Raw genomic sequence first — 26,048 nt, forward strand, 5'->3', positions numbered from 1 at the left:
GCCTGAGGCGCAGGACCCTAACCTGGTGGGGAGGGAACACCCAGAGACACAGCTCAAGGAGGCTGCGGCTTCAGACCCAGCTGGCGAGAAAGAGCAAGTCCCCATCCCTGTCCCAGCTGCTGAGTTCCAGGCCGAGTTGCAGAAAGATCCCTCCTTGCGGAAGATAAGGGGCCTGGCCGACCTCAGTGTGGTACAGACCATGGGGGGAGGTTGCCAGAAAAGGTTCCTGTGGGAGAAGGGATTCCTGTACCGAGAATGGGCTTCCCCAGGGGAAATGAAGTAATGGGGAATCAGGAGGCAGCTGGTGGTACCCCAGAAGTATCACCATGAGCTGCTGTGCCGAGCCCATGACATCCTTTCTCAGGGTACCAGGGAATCTGGCGTACCCAGCAGAGACTGCTATGGAATTTGTACTGGCCTGGGGTCTTTATTACTGACCGACAGTACTGCCGATCCTGTGACCCCTGTCAGAGGGTGAGGAAGGGACAAGGGGAAAACAGTTTTAGGACCCTTGCCCAGCATAGAGGAGCCTTTCCAGAGGGTGGCCAAGGTAAAAAGGAGGGCTCTTAACCAAGAGAGCCCGAATCACAGCCCTCCAGACTGGAACGCTGGGAAAAGACCCCACCCCAGTTTGAACCCGTTTGAACCTTTGGGGCGGAAAAGGCACGGGCCGCATTAGCCTTCCCACATGCAGACTATGAGTGCCCTCGAGCACACCCGACCTAAGTGGGGGTAGGAATCTGGAAGGCCCTGGTGTAATTCTCCCCCAGGAAGGGGGGGATACTGGGGTGTCCATGGGAACATGGGTAGGTTCGAACTTCAGTCACTGGCTGAAGTGACCTGCTCAGTTCGGTCTCAAAGAGGGGAGAGATGTGTCGAAGTGGGAATGTTCTTGATGTGCTATTTGAATGCTGAGTGGGGAGCATTGACCTGGCAAGGTTGCAGGGGAGTTTTGCTGGGATTGCCGGCATTGGGGAAGGGAGGATACCTGAGCATGGAACCTGAAAACCCAGGAGAGGGGTTGGAGGCCAGGTGACACCTCTGCCCGGGAAACTGGACAAAAGACACAAAGGCTGGCGGAGGAGCTAGGGGGAGGCTGGGGGAGAGGCTAGAGGGAGTTTCAGTTTGGAGCTGGCTGGGAAAGAGAGGGGCGACCCGACCAACAGGGCTGTGGCCTCCCTGGGGCCCCCAGATGGACCTAACTAAAGGGGGTCCTGTTGTTTGTATCGGCAAGACCTGTTTTGGACTGTGTCCCTGTCATCTAAATAAACCTTCTGTTTTACTGGCTGGCTGAGAGTCACGGTGAATCCCAGAAAGCGGAGGTGCGGGGCTCTGACTCCCCCACACTCCGTGACAGACCCAGCCCAGCCCCTGCCCCCCACCAGGCTATCAACTTCAGCGCCCTGAGAGAGAATGGGCCATACAGCCACAGTGCCTCGGACTGCCTGCCACGGTCACCAGGCAGGCTGCAGACAAATGAACCCCTGTTGAAGCCAGGAATGGCCCCAGCCATAGGGCACTAACTGGCCCTCACGGCCCAGCGCTCTCCTCAGCCCTAAGGCAGGGAAACAGGACCTGGCCTGCACAAGGGCTGAGTGAGATCAGGGTACAGGCTCAGTCCATGGAGCTGGAAGGGTCCCGCCGAGGTACCTGCCTTGGCCATTTGCACGATGTTGGGGAACTCAGTCAGGCAGGAGATGGGGATGACATCGTGGTACGTTCGGCACTTGGTCCTGCAATAAGAGACGACGGTGTCACAGGATCTGGCAGGGCCCCCGAGAGCCCTGGCCTCTGGCCCCTGCAGTGCGGGGAAGGAGGCACTATCCAGGCCCCTGTGGCTCGGGCATTGCCCCGGGGACACAGAGGGCCCCGCACGCACCTGAGCAGCAGCCGCAGGTGCTCCTGGTCACCAATGACATCATACTTGAGAGAGAAGACAAGGTGGCCCAGTGCTGTGTCCAGGGAGTAGTAGTTGAAGTGCTCCTGGGGAAAAACAGATGAGCCACTGAGAGACCAGAGCTCAGCCTCCCACCAGGGGTTGGCATAGCTCTTTGGTCCCGTCTCTGGTGGGGGACACAGTCCATTGCTGCCGTCGGGGGTAACGGCTGCCCTCCTGGCTCACATGACAGCCTGACTCCCGTGAGCAGGAGCTAAGGATTTCTGCCCCTTGGGCCCCAGCGCTGGGCAGGATGGGGTGCCCCCCACAGGGCCTGGGGCACCTCCAGGTAATAGAGGGAGGGAGGGGCAGTTTGCTGGCTAGGGCCTTGCACAGCCTGGCAGGTGAGGGCCAGCTGGTGACCACGGAACAGGGCTGGGGGGGGGCAGTTAGGCTCAAGCAGCAGATCAGACACCTGCCACCATGCGCAGGAGGGCAGGGTCCTGCAAGTGGCTGACGTGTCCCATGTCGGCTACTCCAGCTCATGAGCATCTTGTAAGAGGCACACACCCCTGCCACTCCCCGGCATGCTGAGCACTGCCCCCCACAGGCTGCTGGGCCAGGCTGGTATGTCCTGCAGAGCCCCTGCCTTGGGACTTGGAGCAGGACCCCATGACCTGGAGATGTACCACAGGGTCTGTCAACACCTCATGCCCCTCCACGGCCTGTTGCAGGGCCAGGAGTCAACAGAGCCAGGGACCCGACAAGCCCCAGAGACCAGTGGGCAGCACAGGTAGGGGATGCACCTGGGAAACCCCAAAGAGTCTAGGCTGCTGCTCCCACTTCCCCACCAGCTGCAGGTGAACTTGGCCAACAAGCCATTCCCAGCTGCCAATGGGGCACCCCTTCATGCCACAGCTCCCTCAACTACTGGCTGCATGAACCAGGGCAGGCCGGGACCTGGAGGTGCCCTCCGGGGGGGCTCAGACGCTCTAACACAGCGGCACAACAGGCCTTTCCCAAGTCCCCCAGCCCCAAGCGAGGGGCACTCAGAGCAGCTGTGTTGTGGAATCCACCCCATAGCACAAACCGCCCCCTCCGTGATTGTGGCGCAATGGGTCAGCCTGGCCCACGGGGAGACGGAAGGGCCGACACACGGGGAGCAAACCCCAGAGCGGTATGGGCCATCCCCACCCCAAAGGCTGTGTAGGTTTCCCACACTGGCAGAGCTTGGGCTGCCAATCCCATGCCTGGATTTGAGCATCATCCCTGGGACCACTGGGCATGGCCCTGGGCACATCCCAGAGGGATTAACCATGGGTAGCCCTGACTCACGCCAAGCGACTGGGGACATGCAGTAAAGCACTGCTGGGGGCCTCACACCCTTTCCCCAGAACATTTCTCCCTACCAAGACAACAGCACTGCCCAAAACACTGTGACGCAGCCAGCAACGCGCTCCAGCGTGCCGCAATCCCCAGAGTCCTGCCAGGAGCGCAGTGCAAACAAACAGCTGAGTCCAGGGAGCATTTAAACCCCCACGAGGCGGATACAGCCAGAGTTCTATGGCATGTAAACAAGGCCCCAGCACAATGCTCTGCTGGGACAGCAGGAGCAGAAGGGATGCAGCAATGCAATCAGGGGGCGTGCTCTCGCCATTGGAGGTGGGTGCAGGGTTGATTCGTGCTAGCATGGCTCAGGGCCACGGAAGAGACAGGCTGTGTGCAGGTGCCGGGAAATTAATCCCAGCAGCAAGGGGTGCAGAAAAGCAATAGTTTGTAAGTACTCCAGCAAACAGTGTGAGAACCTTGTGCAAACAGAGCCTGGGACTGCAGCCCACACCCTGAAGGAGAGCCCAGGGGCCTCAGGCCACCGCATGGGCTTTCCCAGGCTTAGGCCTGTTTGACTGAGGACAACAGAGGAGTGCTGCTATTCTAACTATGCAGCTTCTTCTCAGCAACGAGCAGCACTAGCAGGATCCTGTGATCCGGCCTGCGGGGGCTAGAGACGGTGCCAACCTCACCCGCCCTCAGGTACCCCAGTTCTGTGCATGTGGGGGGCAGGGAGAAGCCTGAAGCCAGCTTTGAACTCCCACTTTTTGGTGACCTGCCCAGCCCTTGGAGTGGGGTAGAGGGCCCCTGGGAAACAGAGAACTGCTGTGGAGCAGCAAATGCCAACCATGCTCCCAATCCACCCCCTATGCCAGGGCTGGGAGCATGGCTGGCACAGAGCCCTGACACCAACTCCGTACTGCTCAGGGAGGCCACCGTATAGGGTGGCTTTTCAGGAAGTCTTTTCTGCTCCCTTAAAGACCCCTTTATGCCCCCAGAGCATCTTAAAGGGGCCTCAGCACAATGACTAACCAGACCCCTAAACTGGATCCAAACACTAGCAGTATCCACTCCACCCCCTGAGCCCCAGGAAACTGGCTAGTCCTCAGCTGCATGTCACCTGGGAGCTGGTGAACTGCGGGAGCAGCTGGGGAGCACTGGGCAGGACAGGGCTTTTGGGGGATCTGAAATCAGACTGTGGTTTGTGTGTTAAAGCGCCCTGACAGTGGGACATCCCGGGCACCCCCGATGGCAAGATGTCCCAGGTCACCATTGCCTTCCCCACGCCCCTCTCTGCAGACAGGAGTTGAGTTCTTTTCCTTGTTCGATTCCCACAAATCCAATCCCCCCGTCCTGTTCACACAGGAAATTTGCTACATGGCTTCCTTGGGGGGCCCAATGGGGCTCGGCTGGGTTGTTCCAGGGACAGAGAGCACATGAGTTAGCCCCAGCCTGGGCTGTCCCCAGCCTGCAAATGAAACAGAGACCCAGTATGAGCCTGCTCCAAAGTCCATTGAAACCAGGGGGAATCAGAGTCCCACAAGCACCTGGAGCCAGAGAAACCGTTCTGGGCGGGGAATCACCAGCAAAGGGCTGGAGACCAGCCAGTCTGTGCTAAAGGCAGCGCATGGCGAGCGCCTGGATCATCTTCCTGCTGGGCTGGGGCTGAGGGGTGGGTGGAGAAGGGGTGCCTACCTTGCCCAGGAAATGCTTCCTGTAGATCCTGGCCATGTGGTTACATTCCAGTTTCCCCTTGGAGGTTGGAGACGGAAGCGACTCCGTTTCAGGGATGCCGGTCAACTCATGGTTGGTGCCTTCGATCCAGTAGCCCCCGAACTGTGGAAGCAAGATGAGGGGAAACGGCCCCTCACGCCCCAGCACCTGGAGAGAGGGAAGCGCAGGAAACTGCACTGAGGAACGCTGACCGGCTTCCCAGAGCAGCGCCCCAATCCTGGTATGGAGACCCACAGCCCTGTGGAGCATGCACCTAGGGTTTCTACAACGCCACTCTTCCAAAGGAGCCCAAGGGCCTTCGCAAACAAAGTGTTCTCCTCGTCAGCCTTGGGGGCCCGAGGCAGCAGCCAAGGGCACAGTGGAGGAACGGGAAGCCGAGAGGGCACTGAGGGAGTCAGACAGTGCTCACTGTCAGGAACCAGGCCCATAGGGAGCACAGGCTCAGCACTGACACAATGGGATGAGGGAACATCTTTCGTTGGGCCAACTCCTGCACCTTGAGGTGATGAAAGGTCACCTCTCCCCCGTGGCTCTCTAATATCCAGGGACCAACCCGACTACACCAACACTGCAAACTGCAAAGGGGCTTGGTTTTACATCCAAAAGGCAGAGCTGACAGGAGCACAGCACTTCACAGCGCCATGCTGGGGTAGTCGGGAGACGAGCACCCAGTACTGGCTAATCACCACCACTCCCTGCTCACCGATCCACAGCCTGGCCAGGCCAGATGCTGCACAGCTTAGGAGATCTGCTAGGATTCTAGCCCAGCCTCACACAGCTGGGGACAGACACTGTGTTGGCTCACCAGCAGGCTTCCAAAAGAGGGGTGCACTGAACCCTCTTACCTTATAACTTGCTTTGGATCAAGATAGCAGGGACTAGTGCTTAGTGTACTGGCCTGGGCCTCAGAAGACTTAGATCTGTTCCCAGCTCTGCCCCTGGCCTGTGGAGTGACCTTGGCAAGTGCCTGCCCCCTCCATGCCTCAGTTTCCCTGTCTGTAAAAGGGGGCTGTAAAGCACCTGAAGAACTCTGGGTGTAAAGTGCAATCAAAGAGCTACAGCTTGTTCTCAGAGCGACTGACACTTAGCAGCGCCCTAGGAAATCAGCCAGCGGAGGCCCTGGGATATCTGTGCAGGAATTGGCTGATGGGGCGGCAGCTGAATTTCAACAGGAAGTGCTTCCCTCTTGGTTTCTATTGAAGCAATCCCCAGCCTGCTGCCAGAGAGATGGATGCCTCTGCCAGTTGCTATGGCAGGGCAGGCCGGCTAATGGTTGTTAAAGACCCTGAAGCCCCTTCCCTACATGTTGGAGCCTTGGCCTCAGTACCCTGGCCTAGTAACCACGTCCATCCCTTCCACTCCAACCCCACCCCCCCAGTGCTACATGCCCGCCGAGATCCCTGGGGAGCTGGGAGATTTACCAGCACCCCTGTGGGCTGCCACCATCCCTACGAGTGCCCAGCGTGTACCCTGTGATCTGGCAGGGCCAGCCAATCACTGCAAGACTCAGGTGCTGGTCTGGCAGGGCAAGGGGAAGATCAGCAAGTGGTTGGGACGCAGCAGAACAGCCCGCCCTTCCCTGCTTGTCCCCTCGTTACCCACTGCACTCCCTACCCCTGCCCACCTGTTCATCCCATTCACTCTGTGCCTTCCTAGGGACTCTAATCCCAGGCTGGCCACTGCCCTCCTCTAGACCTGCCCTGCTGCAATGCCAGACGCTGGTGGCTGGTCAGAGTGGGCCCCACCCTGCCTTTGTCACATGTCTCCTTAGACTGAAAGCTCCTTGGGGCAGAGACCAAGCCCTGGGGTATGCACAGCACCCCAGACCGGGTTCTGGTCTCCACAGCAATGTAAACATGACACAGGCAGAGCATGGGCACCTTCATTACCTCATGGACGCTGGGATATGGGATATAATCCTCTTCAGTCTGAAAAAGACAAACACAGCAGAGGATCATCGACTGGGAGAGTTCACCCTGTGTGAGAGCCAGGCCTGCTGCTGCCCTCCCTGGGCCCCGGCCCCCCAGCCAGGCCTGGCCTTCCTTCAAGAACCTGCCAGACAGAGAAGAGGCTTATCCTTAAAGCCCAGCATCCACATCTCCCCTGGGGGATGGAGCTCAGAGAGCAGAGCACTTTGGGGTGCGTACTGGTAGTGGAAGCTGTAGTGTAGACAGGTCTCTACCACCAGAGGAGCTGCGCTGGTGCACAATAATGGGACGCCTCATTGTAGAAAGTGGTGCTGCACAAGGGGCCTAGGAGGCACTCGGAAGCAGAGCAAATATCTGTGATGGGGCAGGCAGGACCCACCAGACGCCAGCCCCCTGCGAAGGCGATCGAGGAACAAAGCCAGACAGGTCACTGGTGACCCCCCTAGAGCTCATTAAAGGCTGAACATTCGGATCAGCAGGGACACTGATGAGTGCCGTTGTGGGTAGCATGTGGTCAGGCCAATGAACTGTGCCGGCCCGCTGTGCATCTGTCAATCAGCCGTCCCTTCTCCTGCCAACAGCCCAGCAGGGACGTCTCCACGGCCACTGGGCACCCCGCACAGCGGCTGGAGACAGGGTGCACTCGCTACGGTCAGCCCCTGGGAACAGGCGATGGCTCTCAGGGATGCCCATCCCAGCTGGAGCTGCTCTCTGCTGGCTGAAGGCATTAGCTTGTCACCTTTGGAGATTGGGGTTCAAATCCCGCCTGAGGTGACCAGGAGAATGAGTCAGATGGTCTTCCCACTTGAGCACAAGAGCAAACCACACTGCAGAACAGCTGACAGCTTCTATGTAGGAGGCTGCGGGCCAGCACTGAGGGGTGTTGGCAGAGCAGGGGTTGGGTACGACTGGAAAAGCAAGGAGGGCGGTGTTCAAAGTAAAGCACAGTGGCAGAGCAGAGGCTGGGAACCCTGGACAGCTCCTGCTGAGCAGCCCTCAGAGCTAGGGGCCAGGGGGGGCATCGATTTCTCTGCCTCTAGTCAGAGCCTCTTTGTGGGCGCTGAGCTCAATACAGAGCGCAAGGGGTGCCAGAGCCAACTGCAGCCAGGTGGTGCAAAGCACCGGCCCCATCCGACGCTGCAGAGGGAATCCCAGCATGAGTGGGTAACCCCAAATGTGCTGGGGGAAGGAGAGCCAATGCCCCTGCCCCCATGCAGCATCCTCTGGGGCCTACCTTGAGAGGGGGTGGGAAGGAGCATCGCTGTTCATCCATTCTGCTTCCCTGTGAGAGACAACAAGGAAGAGAGAGTCAGTGGGTGGCCCTGAGCACAGGCCCTGGCACCAGAGTGCGTGTTTGCTCTGCGGGTGGGGGCTGCTTCCTGCTTGGCACAGATCTGCAGGCAGCTGTGGGTCACAGCCGCGTGGCTGTCCCTGCTCTTTATCCTCCTCTGAATCGATGGCTGTGGGAGGGACTTGGGGGTTGTGTCCATCTGCGGCAGTGCCTGGCAGGATCTCTGCAAGTGTGTCCATGTACTCACAGCTGGGGGTGGGGGGCTGGTTGCCACTGTGGCTGCGCAGCCTCTGCTAGAGTCTCTGCATCGTCGTGTGTCTGTGCAGTGCATCAGGACAGGGACAAGTCCCAGGGCTGCAAAGCCCCAGGAAGCCATTCAGCTCTGCTCATTTGGAGAGGTCGGCTTTGCACGCTGAACTGGCTGGGCAGAGCCTTGTTCCCAGTCTGGGCCCTGCTCCTGCAGATGCCTCTGCTTGGCGACTTAGCCACTGCCAGCAGCCTGCTTAGAAACGCCAGTCCCAGGAGGGGATGACGGAGCAGCTTCATCCTCAATCCCAAGTCAGGGTCCACAGAGAGACCCCTCCCGAGGGGAGCCCAGTGCAAAGGGCCTTTCTGGAAAGCACCTAGGGGTTTGCAGGGCCCCCATCCCCCTGGCTCTGCTCAACCTGCAGCATCAGAGGAGACCCTGCTCGTACCCGTCCCCTCCAGAAATGTATTGAATCAGCTGCAGCGAGACACTGAAAAACTCAGTTAAAAGCTCTCTAGGCTCCAGCCACAGCAACAGCCTCTGCCGAATGTACCGAGTCAACACCCTGTCCAACCTCCTCCAATCTCTGAGCCTCAAGGGCTGCTCCTGCCCGGGCTCTCCCATGGGACACAGGGGCCCTGGCGGATCTCTCATCGGGAAACTCCCCGGGCTGAGATGGGCCCAGAGCAGGGTCCTGCTGGGAATCCCTTCCCCAAACCAGCCTCCACTTCTTGGGTGGCTCCCCAGAGTCCGCCTGCCCCCCAGCCATGCCTCCTAGTGTGCACTGCACCTTCCCTCCTTCCTTTCTTCTGCCCAGCCAGCCATGGGCCCAGCTCCAGGGAGGTGACTCACCTGCATCTTTTCGATCATCTCAAACAACTCTGAAGTCTGCAAGAGAGAGAAAGCAGCCTGCATCAGTGCGAAGGGCCGAGACCCTGCTCTGCAATCCCAGCAGGCCTAGAGTGCCCATTGTCATAGGGCTGCCACCAGTGCCCTGCACGGGATAGCCAGGCTGCCCCCATGAACCTCAGGCAGGGCAGGCTGGGATAGCGCGAGCACTTCAGGGGTAGGTCTGATGAGACTCAGAGACAGCCAGGTCTCAGCCCCTGCCCCAGCCTGGCCCTCACTCCTCCCATCTGCCCCACCACTGCTCTCAGTAACTGTGCTGGCCTCAGGCCTCCGCTGACACTCCCACTGCCAGGGGACTCCCTCCCCAGCTGAGTCTAATCTTGGGGCAGTCAGTGAATCCAGGGGGAACGCTCCCTGCTCGAGCCCATTAGCCCTTGTCCCAAATGGGATGAGAGCTGTCCTCCTTTTAGGCCATGCACCCCTCAGCCTGCAGGGTGGGGGCAGTTCTGGCCTGTCCCAGGTGGGAATTGTCTGGCCCATTGATGGGGCTCGGATACGATGGGCTGGATTTCCCAAGACATTACATGGAGAGCCCCGATGTGCCCTGCCCTTTGGGGACCAGCACAGGGTGGGGGTAGGGGGAGCTTGCTCACCAGAGGACAGAGCTGCTAGATGGGCGAACCCCACCCCCCGACACTTACTGAGATACCTGTGTGCAGGGTTAGCCCCCGAACAAATACGTAGCGACAAATATACACTCACTTGTGTTGAGATACAGCCGTGTACACGGGCACATGGCCAAACACAGACATGCACCCATATAGGAATCCACACACACAAGGAGAGAGAGACACACACACAACTTTCCCTCCCCCTCCATAAACACCCTTGTGCACCCAGACATGCTCCTGAACATAGACACACCTGCCAACATGCATGTGCACACAGACACCCTCCTCACACACCCACATGCAAACTACAGACACATTGCACACACACCTACGTGCACCCCCAAGAACTCATTCACATGCACTCCTGGACACACACCCCACATGCGCACATACGGTACGGGCCCCTGTTCACCCCTAGGCATGCAGGGTTAACCACTTTCCCTTCTAACACAAGCAATTGCGCTTAATTACTTGTCTTGGCAGCAGCTCCCAGCTGGAGTGGGCGGAAGGGCTGGAACACAGAGCCCTGAACTTCATATGAAACAGCTAGACTGGAAGCAGCCCTGGCTGGTTCGGGGGCTCCTCCCCCTCACTGATCCCCCTCCAGGCCAGCGCTTCTCACTGCCTCCCCCACATCCCAGCCCCATTCACCCACTTTGGTGTGCGTCCCCTCCTGCCCTTCTGTCGCCCCAGCCTGCAGACCTGCTACAGCATTGGCTCTCTGGGCCAGTGGTCAAGGGTCGGGGTCACTGTCAGGCACCACCCGAGCAAACCCAGCCAGGACAGGCGGATGCTGCTGGAGGCCCCAGGGTCCCCGATGCTGATGCCACTGAGTGCCCGAGACGCTGCTCTTGAGCAGACTCACGTTCCAGCCGTACTCAGCTGAGTCGCTCCTGTGCAGCCCTGGTGCACCAGAGGAGAAGGGCTGCAGCCGAGCCATCCTGATGGGCTGGGACTCTCCTGGGGCACTTCCCCAAGCACCACACAAGCCCCAGCTGCTCTGAGCTCCTGTGGAGCAGCCAGCCCCAGCCCCCGGCCCCTCAGCCCCGGGATACCAGGAGGCACGGAGGTGAGTAGTGGCTCACCCGGTGCTGGGATTCGCTGTGTACTTTATGGGCGTGGAGCCAGGTGCAGGAGAAAGCCGTGCCAAGGGGCAGGTCTCTCTGCTCCAGCCTGCCCCAGGGTGTGCAGAGGAGCCAGGGAGTTGGCTTCAGATCACCTGGATGGCCAGGGGTCTCCACCACGACGTACCCCAGCGGCTGGGTGTGTGAAAGACTCAGGCTGCTCCCACCTGCTCCCAGGCTCACGCTGTAACAGACAGCAGCTCAACTCAGCCCATGCCAAGCTCTCTGCTGAGCCCCAGCCCTGCATCCTCAAATACCACCCCGGTTATTGGGGAGGGGGCAACTTTCTCAGCACTACTGCTCAGAGGTCATGTGAACAGCAGACCAAGGCTGCTTTCACACACAGCCCTCGACATGGGGGAGCAGCACCCACTAGGCCAGTGGTTTTCAAACTGCAGGTTGTGACCCAGTACTGAGTCACGAAATGTCAGGCTCTGATCAGCACTGCCGACCGGGCCGTTTAAAGTCCCATCGGCAGTGCTGTTCGGCTAAGGCAGGCTAGTCCCTACCTGTCCTGACACCGCGCTGTGCCTCGGAAGCAGCCAGCAGCAGTAGGCAGGGCGGGGCAGGGGGCCCACTGGGCTCTGTGCGCTGCCCCTGCCCCGAGAACTGCCCAATGGGAGCTGGTGGGGGGCAGTGCTTGTGGGCGAGAGCCACGTGGAGCCACTGGCGCGCCTCTGCCTAGGAGCCAGACCTGCTGCTGGCCACTTCTGGGGCACAGTGTGGTCCGTGGTGCTAGGACAGGCAGGCAGCCTGCCTTTGCACCCCCACTGTGCCACTGACCAGGAGCTGCCCAAGATAAGCCTATGTCCCAACCTTGCACCCCAATCCCCTGCCCCAGCCCTGAGCCCCTTGCAAACCTGGAGCCCCTTCCTGCACCCCAAACCCCTCATCCCCAGCCCCACCCCAGAGCCTGCACCCCCAGTCCAGAGCCCTGACTCCCTCCCTCCCTTCCGAACCCCAACCCCAACCCCCTGCCCCAGCCCAGAGCCCCCTCCCACAACTGAACCATTCACTCCCGGCCCCACCCCACAGCCCTCAGACCCACACCCCAACCCTGACCCAGCCCTGAGCTCCTCCTACTCTCCAAACCTCTCATCCTCAGCTCCGTTGGGTTGCGGGCATCAAAAATTTTCTTCAGAAAAAAAGTTTGAAAACCACTGCACTAGGCCAGCCAGCCACCAGCGGTCCCCTATCCTGTCCAGCCCCACTGATCCAGAGCCAACTCCCCTCCCCCAAGTTAGGATGCTTTAGTGCCCCTGCCAGAGTCTTGGAGCTAGGAGCCCAGAGTTGTCATCTCAGCTCTCTGTTGACATGGGTGACACACAGCCTTCCATGCCTCAGTTTCCCCTCTTGGATAAAGGGACCAATCCCCCTTCACAAAGGGTTAATTAGGTAGAGACCCAGCTGGACGAGGGGCAGGCTTATCTAATGCTCAGGAGAGAGGAGGGCCCCATGCCAGCTCCTCTGGGGGGTTGGATGCTCCAGACTCCTGTTTCTCGGTTTACAGGGTGGGAGCGGAGTTGTCCCTGCAGAGCGAGTGCCTTGTTCCCCTGGAGGTGGATGGGAGGAAGGTCAATTAATACTGAGACATGGGCACTGAGGTGACGCTGGCCCGGCCTGAGGTGGTAGCTCCAGATTGAGTGATGCCCAACACCTACCTGACCCTGATGGGGGTGGGTGGGACCCCATTCAAGGTGCCTGTGGCGAGGGTACACTTGAAATGAGGGGCCAAGGAGGGCCCCAAGGAAGTGGGGGTGCACCACCATTTGCCCACTGAGGTGTTAATGGGGAGGGGACCTGGAGGATTGGCCAGGCAACCCCCAGGGTGCCCTGGTCGTGACCTGAAGCCAGAGACAGCAAGGGGCACTCTGCCCTGACTGCAGGGGGAGTACCTTACCCGAGGTGCAGGACCCTACCCCGGAGGGGAGGGGGTGCCCAGGGACACGGCTCAGGGAGGCTGAGGCTTCAGAGCCCGCAGGCGAGAGGGAGCTAATTCCCCGTTCCTTCATCAGCTGCTGAGTGTCAGGCTGAGTGCAGAAAGATCCCTCCTTGCAGAAGCTAAGGGACCTGGCCGAACTCAGCGCAGTACAGACCATGGGGAGAGGTTGCCAGGAGAGGTTCCTGGGGGAGAAGGGGTTCCTATACCGAGAATGGGCTCCCCCACGGGAAATGGAATCAGGGGGGATCCAGAGACAGTGCTCCTGTGTGCAGGGTTAGCTCCCCAACAAATACAGAGCGACAAATATATACTCACTTGTGTTGAGTAGGCGCGGAAGTTCCACAGAAGTTTCACCACAGGCTACTGTACCTGGCCCATGACATCCCTCTCGCCGGGCACCAGGGAATCCGGAGCACCAGGCAGAGGCTGCTACAGAACTTTTACTGGCCTGGGGTCTTTACCACTGTCCAACAGTACTGCCAATCCTGTGACCCCTGCCAGAGAGTGGGGAAGGCCCGGGACAAGGGGAAAGTGGCACTGAGGCCTTTGCCCATCATAAAGGAACCTTTCCAGAAGGTGGCCATGGACATAGTGGGACCTCTCAGTAAGACGACTTGGTCAGGGAAGAAATACATTCTGGTGGTGGTTTCAGAGTAGTAGCCATGTTAGTCTGTATCCACAAAAATAACAGGAGTGCTTGTGGCATCTTAGGGCTTGTCTACATCACAAAGTTGCAGCGCTGGTGAGGGGGTTACAGCGCTGCAACTTAGGAGGTGTACACATCTGCAGGGCATCACCAGCGCTGCAACTCCCTGTTTGCAGCGCTGGCCGTACTCCCGTTTTGTCTCGGGTGTAGAGGATCCAGCGCTGGTGATCCAGCGCTGGTAATCAAGTGTAGACACTTACCAGCGCTTTTCTTGACCTCCGTGGAATAAGCAGGTATCCCAGCATACCTGAGGAAGCCTCTGGTAATCAAGCAGGTCTCCTTCCCCGGTTTGCTCTCGCGTTCCCCGAACCCCCGAGCAAGCAGGTCTCCTTCCCTGCGGTTTGCAGGGGGGATCGGGGAACGCGAGAGCAAACCGCGGCGAAGCTGGTCTCCTTCCCCGGTTTGCTCTCGCGTTCCCCGAACCCCTGAGCAAGCAGGTCTCCTTCCCTGCGGTTTGCAGGGGGGTTCGGGGAACGCGAGAGCAAACCGCGGTGAAGCTGGTCTCCTTCCCCGGTTTGCTCTCGCGTTCCCCGAACCCCTGAGCAAGCAGGTCTCCTTCCCTGCGGTTTGCAGGGGGGTTCGGGGAACGCGAGAGCAAACCGCGGCGAAGCTGGTCTCCTTCCCCGGTTTGCTCTCGCGTTCCCCGAACCCCCGTGCAAGCAGGTCTCCTTCCCTGCGGTTTGCAGGGGGGTTCGGGGAACGCGAGAGCAAACCGCGGCGAAGCTGGTCTCCTTCCCCGGTTTGCTCTCGCGTTCCCCAAACCCCCGTGCAAGCAGGTCTCCTTCCCTGCGGTTTGCAGGGGGGTTCGGGGAACGCGAGAGCAAACCGTGGTGAAGCTGGTCTCCTTTCCCGGTTTGCTCTCTCGTTCCCCGAACCCCCGAGCAAGCAGGTCTCCTTCCCTGCGGTTTGCAGGGGGGTTCGGGGAACGCGAGAGCAAACCGCGGCGAAGCTGGTCTCCTTCCCCGGTTTGCTCTCGCGTTCCCCGAACCCCCGTGCAAGCAGGTCTCCTTCCCTGCGGTTTGCAGGGTGGTTCGGGGAACGCGAGAGCAAACCGTGGCGAAGCTGGTCTCCTTCCCCGGTTTGCTCTCGCGTTCCCCGAACCCCCGAGCAAGCAGGTCTCCTTCCCTGCGGTTTGCAGGGGGGTTCGGGGAACGCGAGAGCAAACCGCGGCGAAGCTGGTCTTCTTCCCCGGTTTGCTCTCGCGTTCCCCGAACCCCCGTGCAAGCAGGTCTCCCTCCCTGCGGTTTGCAGGGTGGTTCGGGGAACACGAGAGCAAACCGTGGCGAAGCTGGTCTCCTTCCCCGGTTTGCTCTCGCGTTCCCCGAACCCCCGAGCAAGCAGGTCTCCTTCCCTGCGGTTTGCAGGGGGGTTCGGGGAACGCGAGAGCAAACCGCGGCGAAGCTGGTCTCCTTCCCCGGTTTGCTCTCGCGTTCCCCGAACCCCCGAGCAAGCAGGTCTCCTTCCCTGCGGTTTGCAGGGGGGTTCGGGGAACGCGAGAGCAAACCGCGGCGAAGCTGGTCTCCTTCCCCGGTTTGCTCTCGCGTTCCCCGAACCCCCCTTGAAGCCGCCCAACAGCGCTGCAGTGTGGCCACATCTAACACCACTTGCAGCGCTGGTTGCTGTAAGTGTGGCCACTCTGCAGCGCTGGCCCTATACAGCTGTACTAATACAGCTGTAACAACCAGCGCTGCAAAATTGTAGATGTAGACATACCCTTAGAGACTAACAAATTTATTTCAGCATAAGCTTTCATGGGCTATAGCTCATCAACGGGCTGGTGGAGAGGTTCAACGTGACACTAAAGATAATGCTGAAAACATTTATCAACCAGCACCCGCAGGACTGGGACAAGTAGTTACCTCACCTGCTGTTCGCATACAGGGAAGTACCCCAGGAGTCTACTGGGTTTTTTCCTTTCAAACTGTTATATGGTAGGTGGGTGAGGGGGCCTCTAGACTTGCTGAGAGACGAATGGGAGGGGAAGGCCACTCCTGATGGAGAGTCGGTGGTGGAGTATGTCCTGACCTTCCGGGAAAGACTAGCTGAGCTCATGGGCCTGGCCAGGGAGAATCTGGCCAGAGCCCAGAGGAAGCAGAAAGCCTGGTATGACCGCATGGCGCGGGCCCGCGCCTACGCCACTGGGGATCAGGTGATGGTTCTCATTCCCGTGAGGAAAAACAAACTACAGGATGCCTGGGAAGGTCCCTTCAAGGTTGTCAAACAGCTAAATGAGGTAAACTATTTGGTGGAGCTGTCGAACCGGGCAAACCGCCGCCGGATGTACCATATCAATATGATGAAGCCATATGATGACAGGGGGAATGTAGTGTTGGCCACGTGTGAGGAGCAGGGAGCTGACCCTTTAGTAGATCTATTCCCTGGGACAAGAGCTGGTTCCCCTCTGGAACAATTCCCTCTCTGAGCGGCTAACTCCTGCCCAGCAAGCTGAGATCAGAGGGGTGCTGCATCTGTACTGACAGATGTTTTCTAACCAGGCTGGATGCACTAATTTGACTGTCCACCAGGTGGAGACCGGGTCACATCCTCCTAAAAAAAGAACAGGAGGACTTGTGGCACCTTAGAGACTAACACATTTATTTCAGCATGAGCTTTTGTGAGCTACAGCTCACTTCTTCGGATGCATAGACTGGAACACACAGACAGGAGATATTTATCCATACAGAGAACATGAAAAGCTGGAAGTAGCCAGACCAACAGGAAGAGTCTAATCAATTGAGATGAGCTATCATCAGCAGGAGAAAAAAAACTTTTGAAGTGATAATTAAGATGACCCATAGAAGGTGTGAGGAGAACTTAACATAGGGAAATAGATTCAATTAGTGTAATGACCCAGCCATTCCCAGTCTCTGTTTAGGCCTGAGTTAATTGTATCTAATTTGCATATTAATGCGAGTTCAGCAGTCTCTCTTTGGAGTCTGTTTTCGAAGTTTTTTTGTTCCAAAATTGCCACCTTCAAGTCTGTCAGTGAGTGGTTAGAGAGGTTGACGTGTTCTCCCACTGGTTTTTGAATGTTATGATTCCTGATGTCAGATTTGTGTCCATTTATTCTTTTGCATAGAGACTGTCTGGTTTGGCCATGTACATGGCAGAGGGGCATTGCTGGCATATGATGGCATATATCAGGTTGGTAGATGTGCAGGTGAACGAGCCTGATGGTGTGGCTGATGTGGTTAGGTCCTATGATGGTGTCACTTGAATAGATATGTGGACAGAGCTGTCATCGGGCTTTGTTGCAAGGTGTCACGGAGTGTGGGGGAGTCTGGATGTGATGGAGTAGGGGCTGTCTGCATGGGGGATGGGAGAGCAGGGGAGGACTTTAGGGGATGGACAATATCTGAGCCTGTAACCTGAGCTAGGCAAGGGGGGTGGGAAGTCAACACTTCTGCCCGGGGAAGCTGGACAAAGGAAGGGGCCGGCAGGAGGGGGTTAGTTTCAGTTTCATTTTGGGACTGTGTGGGGGGAATTCAGGGTATCCTAAGCTGGGATCCAAGCACCCTGAAACTCCAGAAGGACTCGGTGGAGGGGTCCTGACTGTGCCTGGAAGCTCTGCTGTAACCTGTGTTCCTGTTGTCCAATAAACCACCTGTTTTACTGGCTGGCTGAGAGTCACTGTGAGTCCCAGGAAGAGGGGTGCAGGACCAGACTCCCCCACCCTCTGTGACAACTGGTGGCAGTGGCGGGAGATACTGCACCCCGTGGATGGCGCTTCCTGCAGTAAGTGACTGGGGAGCAGTAAAACGAAGGGGTGACTAACCCCTGGGAGTGTGTGCCCAGTGAGAAGGACTTTGCAGTAACAGGGTCCCCCTGGGGATTGCAGCGAGCGGTCCCAGGGGCGGAGGAGTCTGCAGCTCGACCCTGGCAGAGAGGTGGTGACCTCAAGAAGGGCTGGTGCACTGGGGGTCTCCCTGAAAACCGTGGGGAGCGGCGAGCACCCCGGCCTGTGAGTGGCCAGCAGGAAGATGTATGCCAAGTGGCGCAAGTGCGACCTGCTGGAGCTGTGCAAGCAGAGGGGGCTGCGCGGTGGGAGGCTCACCAAGGACCAGCTGATTGCCCAGCTGGAGCAGGGAGACCGCTTGAATGGACGGAGCCCTGTCTCTGAGGGAAGCAGCCGGGCAGGTGCAGCGCAGGCACCAGTGTTGGTCCCAGTTGGGAGTGGTCAGCCGGCGGCTGAGGGCTTCCCGAGACCCCCCCTTCCTATGCCTAGGGGAAGGGTGAGGAGGAGCCCAGCAAATACTGAGGGCACCGTGACACCCCCCAGCAGGGAATCTTCCCGGCGAAGCTCACCCCCCAGCAGGGGATCCTCCCGGCGAAGCTCACCCCCCAGCAGGGGATCCTCCCGGCGGCACTCGGCATCCATGGAGCGGATGCGGCTGGAATATGACAGGAAGCAGAGACGGGAAGAGCTCGAGTTAAGGAGGCAAGAACTGAAGGAACAAGAGATCCAGCATAAACATGAAGTGAACCAGCGCCAGCGTGAGCTGGAGGACAAGGAGAAACAGCGCAAACATGAGCTGGAGCTGGCCTGGCTGGCGAGCAGTGGGGCCCCGGCTGCGGTGAGTGAGGGGGGACCCAAGCCTACAAAGAGCTTTGATAAGTGCTTGCTGGCCCGGCGTAAGGAGGGGGAGGACATAGATACCTTCCTGACGGCCTTTGAGAATGCCTGCGAGCTGCACAGGGTTGACCCTGCAGACAGGCTCCAGTTTCTCACCCCCTTACTGGGCTCCACAGCCGTGGAGGTGTACAGCCGACTGAAAGGGGCGGAGGAAGGGGACTACGAACTGTTCAAACAGGCCCTGCTCTGCAAGTTTGGGCTGACTCCTGAGATGTACCGGAAAAGGTTCTGGAGTCAGCATAAAACCCGTGAGGTCACATACCAACAACTGGTCAACCGGGCGCAGGGGTATGCCCACAAGTGGACAGCTGGAGCCCCAACTAAAGAGGACCTGCTTGACCTATTCATACTGGAGCACCTGTACGAGCAGTGCCCGTCCGACATGAGGCTGTGGTTGATGGACCAGAAGCCGGAGAACCCGCAGCACGCAGGCCAGCTGGCCGACCAATTTGTGGACAGTTGAGCAGGGGATAACAGGGAGGAGTCTTGAAGGAGCAGGCCTGCCTCAACGCAGAGAGAGAGTCACCATGGGACCTCCCAGCGGGGGCCTATGGAGAATCCCCACCAAAGGGGAACATCCAGCATCAGGTCCATCCAACCCACTCAAGGGGACCCATGAGACATGGGCTGCTATCACTGTGGCCAACGAGGCCACATACGGGCCCAGTGCCCCAAACTCAGGGACAGACCGAGCAGACCCAAGCCGCAGAGGGTAGACTGGGTAAAGACCCAGTCGGAGGAGGGGCAACATTCCCAGGAAAGGGGGGCTGGCAGCGTACAACCTGTGAAGGAGGGAGGAGGTCCCCAGGTCAGCTCCTCTGGGGGGCTGGATGCTCCAGGCTCTGGGTTTTTGGTTTACAGGGTGGGCGCAGGGCTGCCCCTCCGGAAAGACTGCCTTGTTTCGCTGCAGATAGATGGGACGAAGGTCACTGGGTACTGGGACACGGGCGCAGAGGTGACGCTGGCCCGGCCTGAGGTGGTGACCTCAGATTGGATGGTACCCGACACCTACCTGACCCTGATGGGCGTGGGCAGGACCCATTCAAGGTGCCCGTGGCGAGGGTACACCTGAAGTGGGGGGCCAAGGAGGGCCCCAAGGACTTGGGGGTACATGCACATTTGCCCACGGATGTGTTAATGGGAGGGGACCTCGAGGACTGGCCAAGTAACACCCAGAGTCCCCTGGTCGTGCCTCATAGTCAGAGTCAGCGAAGGGTACCTGAGCAAGAAGACACCTCAGAAACCAGTCTTGCACCCCTCTTCCTGGGACTCACAGTGACTCTCAGCCAGCCAGTAAAACAGAAGGTTTATTGGACAACAGGAATGTAGGTTACAGCAGAGCTTGCAGGCACAGTCAGGACCCCACAACTGAGTCCTTCTGGGGGTTCAGGGTGCTGGATCCCAGCATAGGATTCTCTGAATTCCCCCGCCCCAGCCCAAAACCGAAACTGAATTGCCCTTCCTCCAGCCGGCCGATTCCTTTGTCCAGCTTCCCGGGCAAAGATGCTGACACCCTCCCCCCTACCTGGCTCAGGTTACAGGCTTAAAAATTCTGTCCCTCACCTAAAGTCCGCCCCGGCTCTCCCATCCCCCACACCGACAGTCCCTAGTCCATCACATCTCTCCCCCCTTCGAGACTGAACTGAGCGGGGTCACTCTGCCCAGTGACCTGGGGAAGTTCAGGGCCCCCTCTCCGGGACAATGCGTCCGCTATCAGGTTGGCACTTCCCTTCACATGGACCACGTCCATGTCATGTTCCTGCAGGAACAGGCTCCACCTCAGGAGCTTGGCGTTGGCTCTTTTCATCTGGTGCAGCCAGGTCAGGGGAGAGTGGTCGGTGTACACGGTGAAGCGTCACCCAAACAGATATGGCTCCAGTTTCTTAAGGGCCCACACCATGGCCAGGCATTCCTTCTCGATGGCCGCATAGTTCTGTTCCCAGCATAGCAACTTCTTGCTCAGGTAGACGATGGGGTGTCTCTCCCCCTTTTCATCCTCCTGCATTAACACCGCCCCCAGTCCCGTGTCTGAGGAGTCGGTGAACACCATAAAGGGCTTGTCAAAATCTGGGTTTGCCAGAACTGGGCCACTAACCAGAGCCTCCTTCAGCGCCCGGAGAGCCTGCTGGCACTGCTCAGTCCAGACCACCTTGTCTGGCTTCCCCTTCTTGCACAGCTCAGTGAGGGAGCGACTATGGCACTAAAGTGGGGCATGAACCTTTGATAGTACCCCGCCATCCCAATAAAGGCCTGGGCCTGCTTTTTGGTTTGGGGGGCAGGCCAGTTTCTGATCACCTCCACCTTGGCTGGTTCCGGCTTCAGGCAGCCGCTCCCCACCCAATGGCCCAGGTAAGATACTTCAGCCATCCCCACCTTGCACTTCTCAGTCTTTACTGTTAACCCAGCCTTTCGGAGTCGGTTCAGCACTTGTTTAACCTGGGACATGTGGTCCTCTCTGGTCTGGCTAAGGACGCAGATGTCATCAATGTACGCCATAGCAAAACTCTCCATCCCCCTCAGTAGCTGATCCACCAGGCGCTAGAAGGTGGCCGGCACTCCCTAGAGGCTGAAGGGCAGAGTCAGAAACTCGTAGAGCCCCCGAGGGGTGATAAAGGCCGATTTAAGCCTGGCATCTGCGTTCGGCAGCACTTGCCAGTAGCCCTTGGTAAGATCCATGGTGGTGAGGTATCGAGCACCTCCCAGCTTGTCTAGGAGCTCGTCAGACCTGGGCATGGGGTAGGCATCAGATACGGTGATGGCATTGAGCTTTCGATAGTCCACACAGAACCGGATTGACCCGTCCTTTTTGGGGACCAGCACCACTGGCGAGGCCCAAGGGCTGGAAGATGGCTGGATCACCCCCAAAGCCAGCATGTCCCTGACCTCTCTTTCAAGATCCTGGGCAGTTTTCCCAGTGACCCGAAAAGGAGAGCATCTTATAGGGGAGTGTGACCCGATCTCCACCCGGTGGACAGTCAAATTAGTGCGTCCTGGCTGGTTGGAAAACAGCTGTCGGTACAGATGCAGCACCCCTCTGATCTCAGCGTGCTGGGCCAGGGTCAGCTGATCAGAGGGGAATCGCCTCCGGGGGGAACCAGCTGTTGTTCCAGGGAATAGATCCACTAAGGGGTCATCTCCCTGCTCCTCCCAATGTCCACACACGGCCAACACCACATTCCCCCTGTCATAGTATGGCTTCATCATATTCACATGGTACACCCGGCGGTGGTGCGCCCGGTTAGACAGCTCCACCACATAGTTTACCTCATTTAGTTGCTTGATAACCTTGAAGGGCCCTTCCCAAGCAGCCTGGAGTTTGTTTTTCCTCACGGGGATGAGAACCATCACTTGATCACCGGTGGCAAAGGCGCGGGCCCGGCCGTGCGGTCATACCAGACCTTCTGCTTCCTCTGGGCTCGGGCCAGATTCTCCCTGGCCAGGCCCATGAGCTCGGCAAGTCTTTCTCGGAAGGTCAGGACATACTCCACCACCGACTCTCGATCAGGAGTGTCCTTCCCCTCCCATTCGTCTCTCATCAGGTCCAGGGGCCCCCTTACCCGCCTTCCATACAACAGTTCAAAAGGCGAAAACCCAGTAGATTCCTGGGGTACCTCCCTGTATGCGAACAGCAGGTGAGGTAAGTACTTGTCCCAGTCCTGCGGGTGCTGGTTCATTAATGTTTTTAGCATCATCTTCAGCATCCCGTTGAATCTTTCCACTAGCCCATTGGACTGGGGGTGGTACGCTGAGGCCCAGTTATGCTGGACCCCACATTTCTCCCACAAACACCAGAGCAGGGTCGACATGAAGTTGGACCGCTGGTCCGTTAAGACTTCCTTGGGGAACCTCACTCTGCTGAAAATGGTCAGCAGCGCATCTGCCACGATGTCTGCTTCGACAGAGGACAAGGCCACCGCCTCGGGGTAGCAAATGGCGAAATCCACCACCACCAGGATGTATTTCTTCCCCAACTGGGTCGCCTTGCTGAGAGGTCCCACTATGTCCATGGCCACCTTCTGGAAAGGTTCTTCTATGATGGGTAAAGGCCTCAAAGCCGCTTTCCCCTTGTCCTGGGCCTTCCCCACCCTCTGGCAGGGTTCACAGGATTGGCAGTACTGTCGGACATGGGTAAAGACCCCAGGCCAGTAAAAGTTCTGTAGCAGCCTCTGCCTGGTGCGCCGGATTCCCTGGTGCCCTGCGAGAGGGATGTCATGGGCCAGATACAGTAGCTTGTGGCGAAACTTCTGGGGAACCACCAGCTGCCTCCTGATCCCCCATGACTCTACTTCCCCTGGGGGAGCCCATTCTCGGTACAGGAACCCCTTCTCCCACAGGAACCTCTCCTTGCAACCTCTCCTCATGGTCTGTACCGCACTGAGGTTAGCCTGGTCCCTTGGCCTCTGCAAGGATCTTTCTGCAACTCGGCCTGGAACTCAGCAGCTGGGACAGGGAAGGGGATCTGCTCTCTCTCGCTGGCTGGGTCTGAGGCCGCAGCCTCTCTGAGCTGTGTCCCTGGGCATTCCCTCCCCACCATGTTAGGGTCCTGCACCTCGGGCAGAGTACCTTCCCCATTGTCAGGGTGCAGTGCCCTGCGCCGACTCTGACTACGAGTCACGACCAGGGCACTCTGGGTGTTACTAGGCCAGTCCTTGAGGTCCCCTCCCATTAACAAGTCCGTGGGCAAATATGGGTGTATCCCCACGTCCTTGGGGCCTTCCTTGGCCCCCCACTTCAGGTGTACCTTCGCCACAGGCACCTTGAATGGGGTCCCGCCCACACTCATCAGGGTCAAGTAGGTGTTGGGCACCATCCGATCTGGGTCCACCACCTCGGGCCGGGCCAGCGTCACTTCTGCGCCTGTGTCCCAGTACCCAGTGACCTTCCTCCCATCTACCTCCAGGGGAACTAGGCACTCTCTCCGGAGAGGCAGCCCCGCGCCCACCCTGTAAACCAAAACCTCGGAGCCTGGAGCATCCAGCCCCCTTGAGGAGCTGACCTGGGGCCCTCCTCCCTCCTTCGCAGGCAGTACGCAGCCAGTCCCCATTTCCTGCGAATGCTGCCCCTCGTCCAGCTGGGTCTCTACCAAGTTAACCCGGTGTGGGGTCGGTCTGCTCAGTCTGTCCTTGAGTCTGGGGCACTGGGACCATATGTGGCCCCTCTGGCCACATTGATAGCAGCTCACGTCCCGTTGGTCCCCTCAAACCGGTCGGTTGTCCCTGACGCTGGGTGTTCCCCTTGGGAGGGGGTTCTCCCTATTCCCCCTCTGGGAGGTCCCAGGATGACTCTCTCTCTGCATCATGGCGATCCTGTTCCTTTGAGACTCCTCCCTGCCACACCCCGACCGGCTCTTCACAAACTCATCAGCCAGCCACCCTGCATGTCGCGGGTTCTCTGGCTTTTGGTCCCTCAACCATAGCCTCAGGTCGGATGGGCACCGCTCATACAGTTGCTCCACTACCAGCAGTTTAACCAGGTCCCCCTTCGTCTGGGCCCCATCTGCCCACTTGCTGGCGTATCCCTCCATGCGGACGGCTAGCTGCAGATATGAGACCTCAGGGTTTTATCCTGACTCCGGAACCTCTCCCGGTAAATCTCAGGAGTCAGCCCAAATTCGTGCAGCAGGGCCTGCTTGAATAGTTCGTAGTTCCCTGTCATAAACAGATAGCTAAGGGTTAATGTCTCTTTCACCTGAAACACCTGACCAGAGGACCAATCAGGAAACCGGATTTTTTCAACTTTGGGTGGAGGGAAGTTTGTGTCTGAGGTCTTTGTTTTCTGGCTGCCTGCTTTCTCTGAGCTTTGGAGAAGTAGTTCTGTTTTCTAATCTTTTGTTTCTAAGTGTAAGGACAAAGAGATCAGATAGTAAGTTATATGGTTTCTTTTCTTTGGTATTTGCATGAATATAAGTGCTGGAGTGCTTTGATTTGTATTCTTTTTGAATAAAGCTGTTTATTCAATATTCTTTTAAGCAATTGACCCTGTATTCGTCATCTTAATACAGAGAGACCATTTGTAATTTTTCTTTCTTTTTTATATAAAGCTTTCTTTTAAGACCTGTTGGAGTTTTTCTTTACTTCAGGGAAATTGAGTCTGTACTCACCAGGGAATTGGTGGGAGAAAGAAATCAGGGGAGATCGGTGTGTGTTGAATTGGCTAGCCTGATTTTGCATTCCCTCTGGGGGAATAGGAAAGTCCTTTTGGTTTCCAGGACCGGGAACGGAGAGGGGGAGTCACTCTGTTTGGATTCACAGAGCTTGTGTCTGTGTATCTCTCCAGGAGCACCTGGAGGGGGGAAGGGAAAAAGGATTATTTCCCTTTGTTGTGAGACTCAAGGGATTTGGGTCTTGGGGTCCCCAGGGAAGGTTTTTCAGGGGGACCAGAGTGCCCCAAAACACTCTAATTTTTTGGGTGGTGGCAGCAAGTACCAGGTCCAAGCTGGTAACTAAGCTTGGAGGCTTTCATGCTAACCCCCATATTTTGGACGCTAAGGTCCAAATCTGGGACTAAGGTTATAACATTCCCTTTCTCCTCCTCTCCCAGCTGGCGGTACAATGCCACGACCTTGGGGTCCAGTAAGGGGGTGAGAACCTGGAGCCTGTCTGCTGGAGCTACCTGGTGCAGCTCGCAGGCCGTCTCAAAGGCATCCAGGAAGTCATCCATGTCCTCCTCCTCCTTACGCTGGGCCAGGATGCACTTATCAAAGCTCCGCACAGTCCTGGGCCCCCCCTCACTCATCGCAGCTGGGGGCCCGTTGCCCCTCTGCCTCACCAGTTCCAGCTCATGCTGATGCTGTCGCTCTTTCGTCTCCAGTTCCCGCTGTCTTTATCTCTCCTCATGTTCTCTCTGTCTCTCACGATCCTCCAGCTCTCTCAGTTTTAGCTTTCTCCCATTCCAGCTGCTTCCGCTCCACGGATGCCGAGTGCTGCCGGGATGATCCCCTGCTCGGGGGTGAGCATCGCCAGGAGGATCCCCTGCTGGCCAGGGGGGTAACGGTGCCCTCGGTAGCCGCTGGGCTCCTCCCCGCCCTTCCCCTAGGCATAGGAAGGGGGGGTCTCGGGAAGCCCTCGTCCGACGGCTGACCACTCCCAGTGGGGACAGACACTGGTGCCTGCGCTGCATCTGCCCGGCTGCTTCCCTCAGAGACAGGGCTCCATTCATTCATGAGGTCTCCCTGCTCCAGCCGGGCAACCAGCTGGTCCTTGGTGAGCCTGCCCCTGCGCAGCCCCCTCTGCTTGCACAGCTCCAGCAGGTCGCACTTGCGCCGCTTGGCATACATCTTCCTGCTGGCCACTCACAGGCCGGGGTGCTCGCCGCTCCCCACGGTTTCCAGGGGGACCCCTAGTGCACCAGCCCTTCTTGAGGTCACCACCTCTCTGCCAGGGTCGAGTTGCAGACTCCTCCGCCCCGGGACTGCTCCTGCAATCCCCCGGGGGACCCTGTTACTGCAAAGTCCTTCTCACTGGGCGCACACTCCCAGGGGTTAATCACCCCTTCGTTTTACTGCTCCCAAGTCACTTACTGCAGGAAGCGCTGTCCACAGGGTGCAGTATCTCCCGCCGCTGCCACCAGTTGTCACGGAGGGTGGGGGAGTCTGGCCCTGCACCCCTCTTCCTGGGACCCACAGTGACTCTCAGCCAGCCAGTAAAACAGGTGGTTTATTGGACAACAGGAATGCAGGTTACAGCAGAGCTTGGAGGCACAACCAGGACCCCCCAATC

The 26,048-nt window shown here is 58.3% G+C and overlaps 1 protein-coding gene across 8 annotated transcripts in view; it reads right to left on the bottom strand.

The window, feature by feature from the left end:
* Positions 1 to 26,048, bottom strand: part of RAP1GAP (RAP1 GTPase activating protein) — a 214,217-nt gene that overhangs the window by 62,318 nt on the left and 125,851 nt on the right. For 6 of the 8 annotated variants that reach the window (XM_030537282.1, XM_030537279.1, XM_030537281.1 and 3 more), the window contains 6 exons: positions 9,258 to 9,293; positions 8,102 to 8,149; positions 6,829 to 6,867; positions 4,901 to 5,086; positions 1,880 to 1,983; positions 1,655 to 1,733 (listed from right to left, as the gene is read on the bottom strand). In XM_030537282.1, the coding sequence (XP_030393142.1) occupies positions 1,655 to 1,733; positions 1,880 to 1,983; positions 4,901 to 5,086; positions 6,829 to 6,867; positions 8,102 to 8,149; positions 9,258 to 9,275 (474 nt within the window). In that variant the 5' untranslated portion in view covers positions 9,276 to 9,293. Of the gene's footprint in view, positions 1 to 1,654; positions 1,734 to 1,879; positions 1,984 to 4,900; positions 5,087 to 5,784; positions 5,891 to 6,828; positions 6,868 to 8,101; positions 8,150 to 9,257; positions 9,294 to 13,306; positions 13,390 to 26,048 lie in introns of those variants that run through there. The other 2 variants (XM_030537283.1, XM_030537285.1) reach the window with 2 other exon arrangements.

This window comes from Gopherus evgoodei, chromosome 18 (assembly GCF_007399415.2).
Source record: "Gopherus evgoodei ecotype Sinaloan lineage chromosome 18, rGopEvg1_v1.p, whole genome shotgun sequence".
Taxonomy (NCBI): Eukaryota; Metazoa; Chordata; order Testudines; family Testudinidae; genus Gopherus; species Gopherus evgoodei.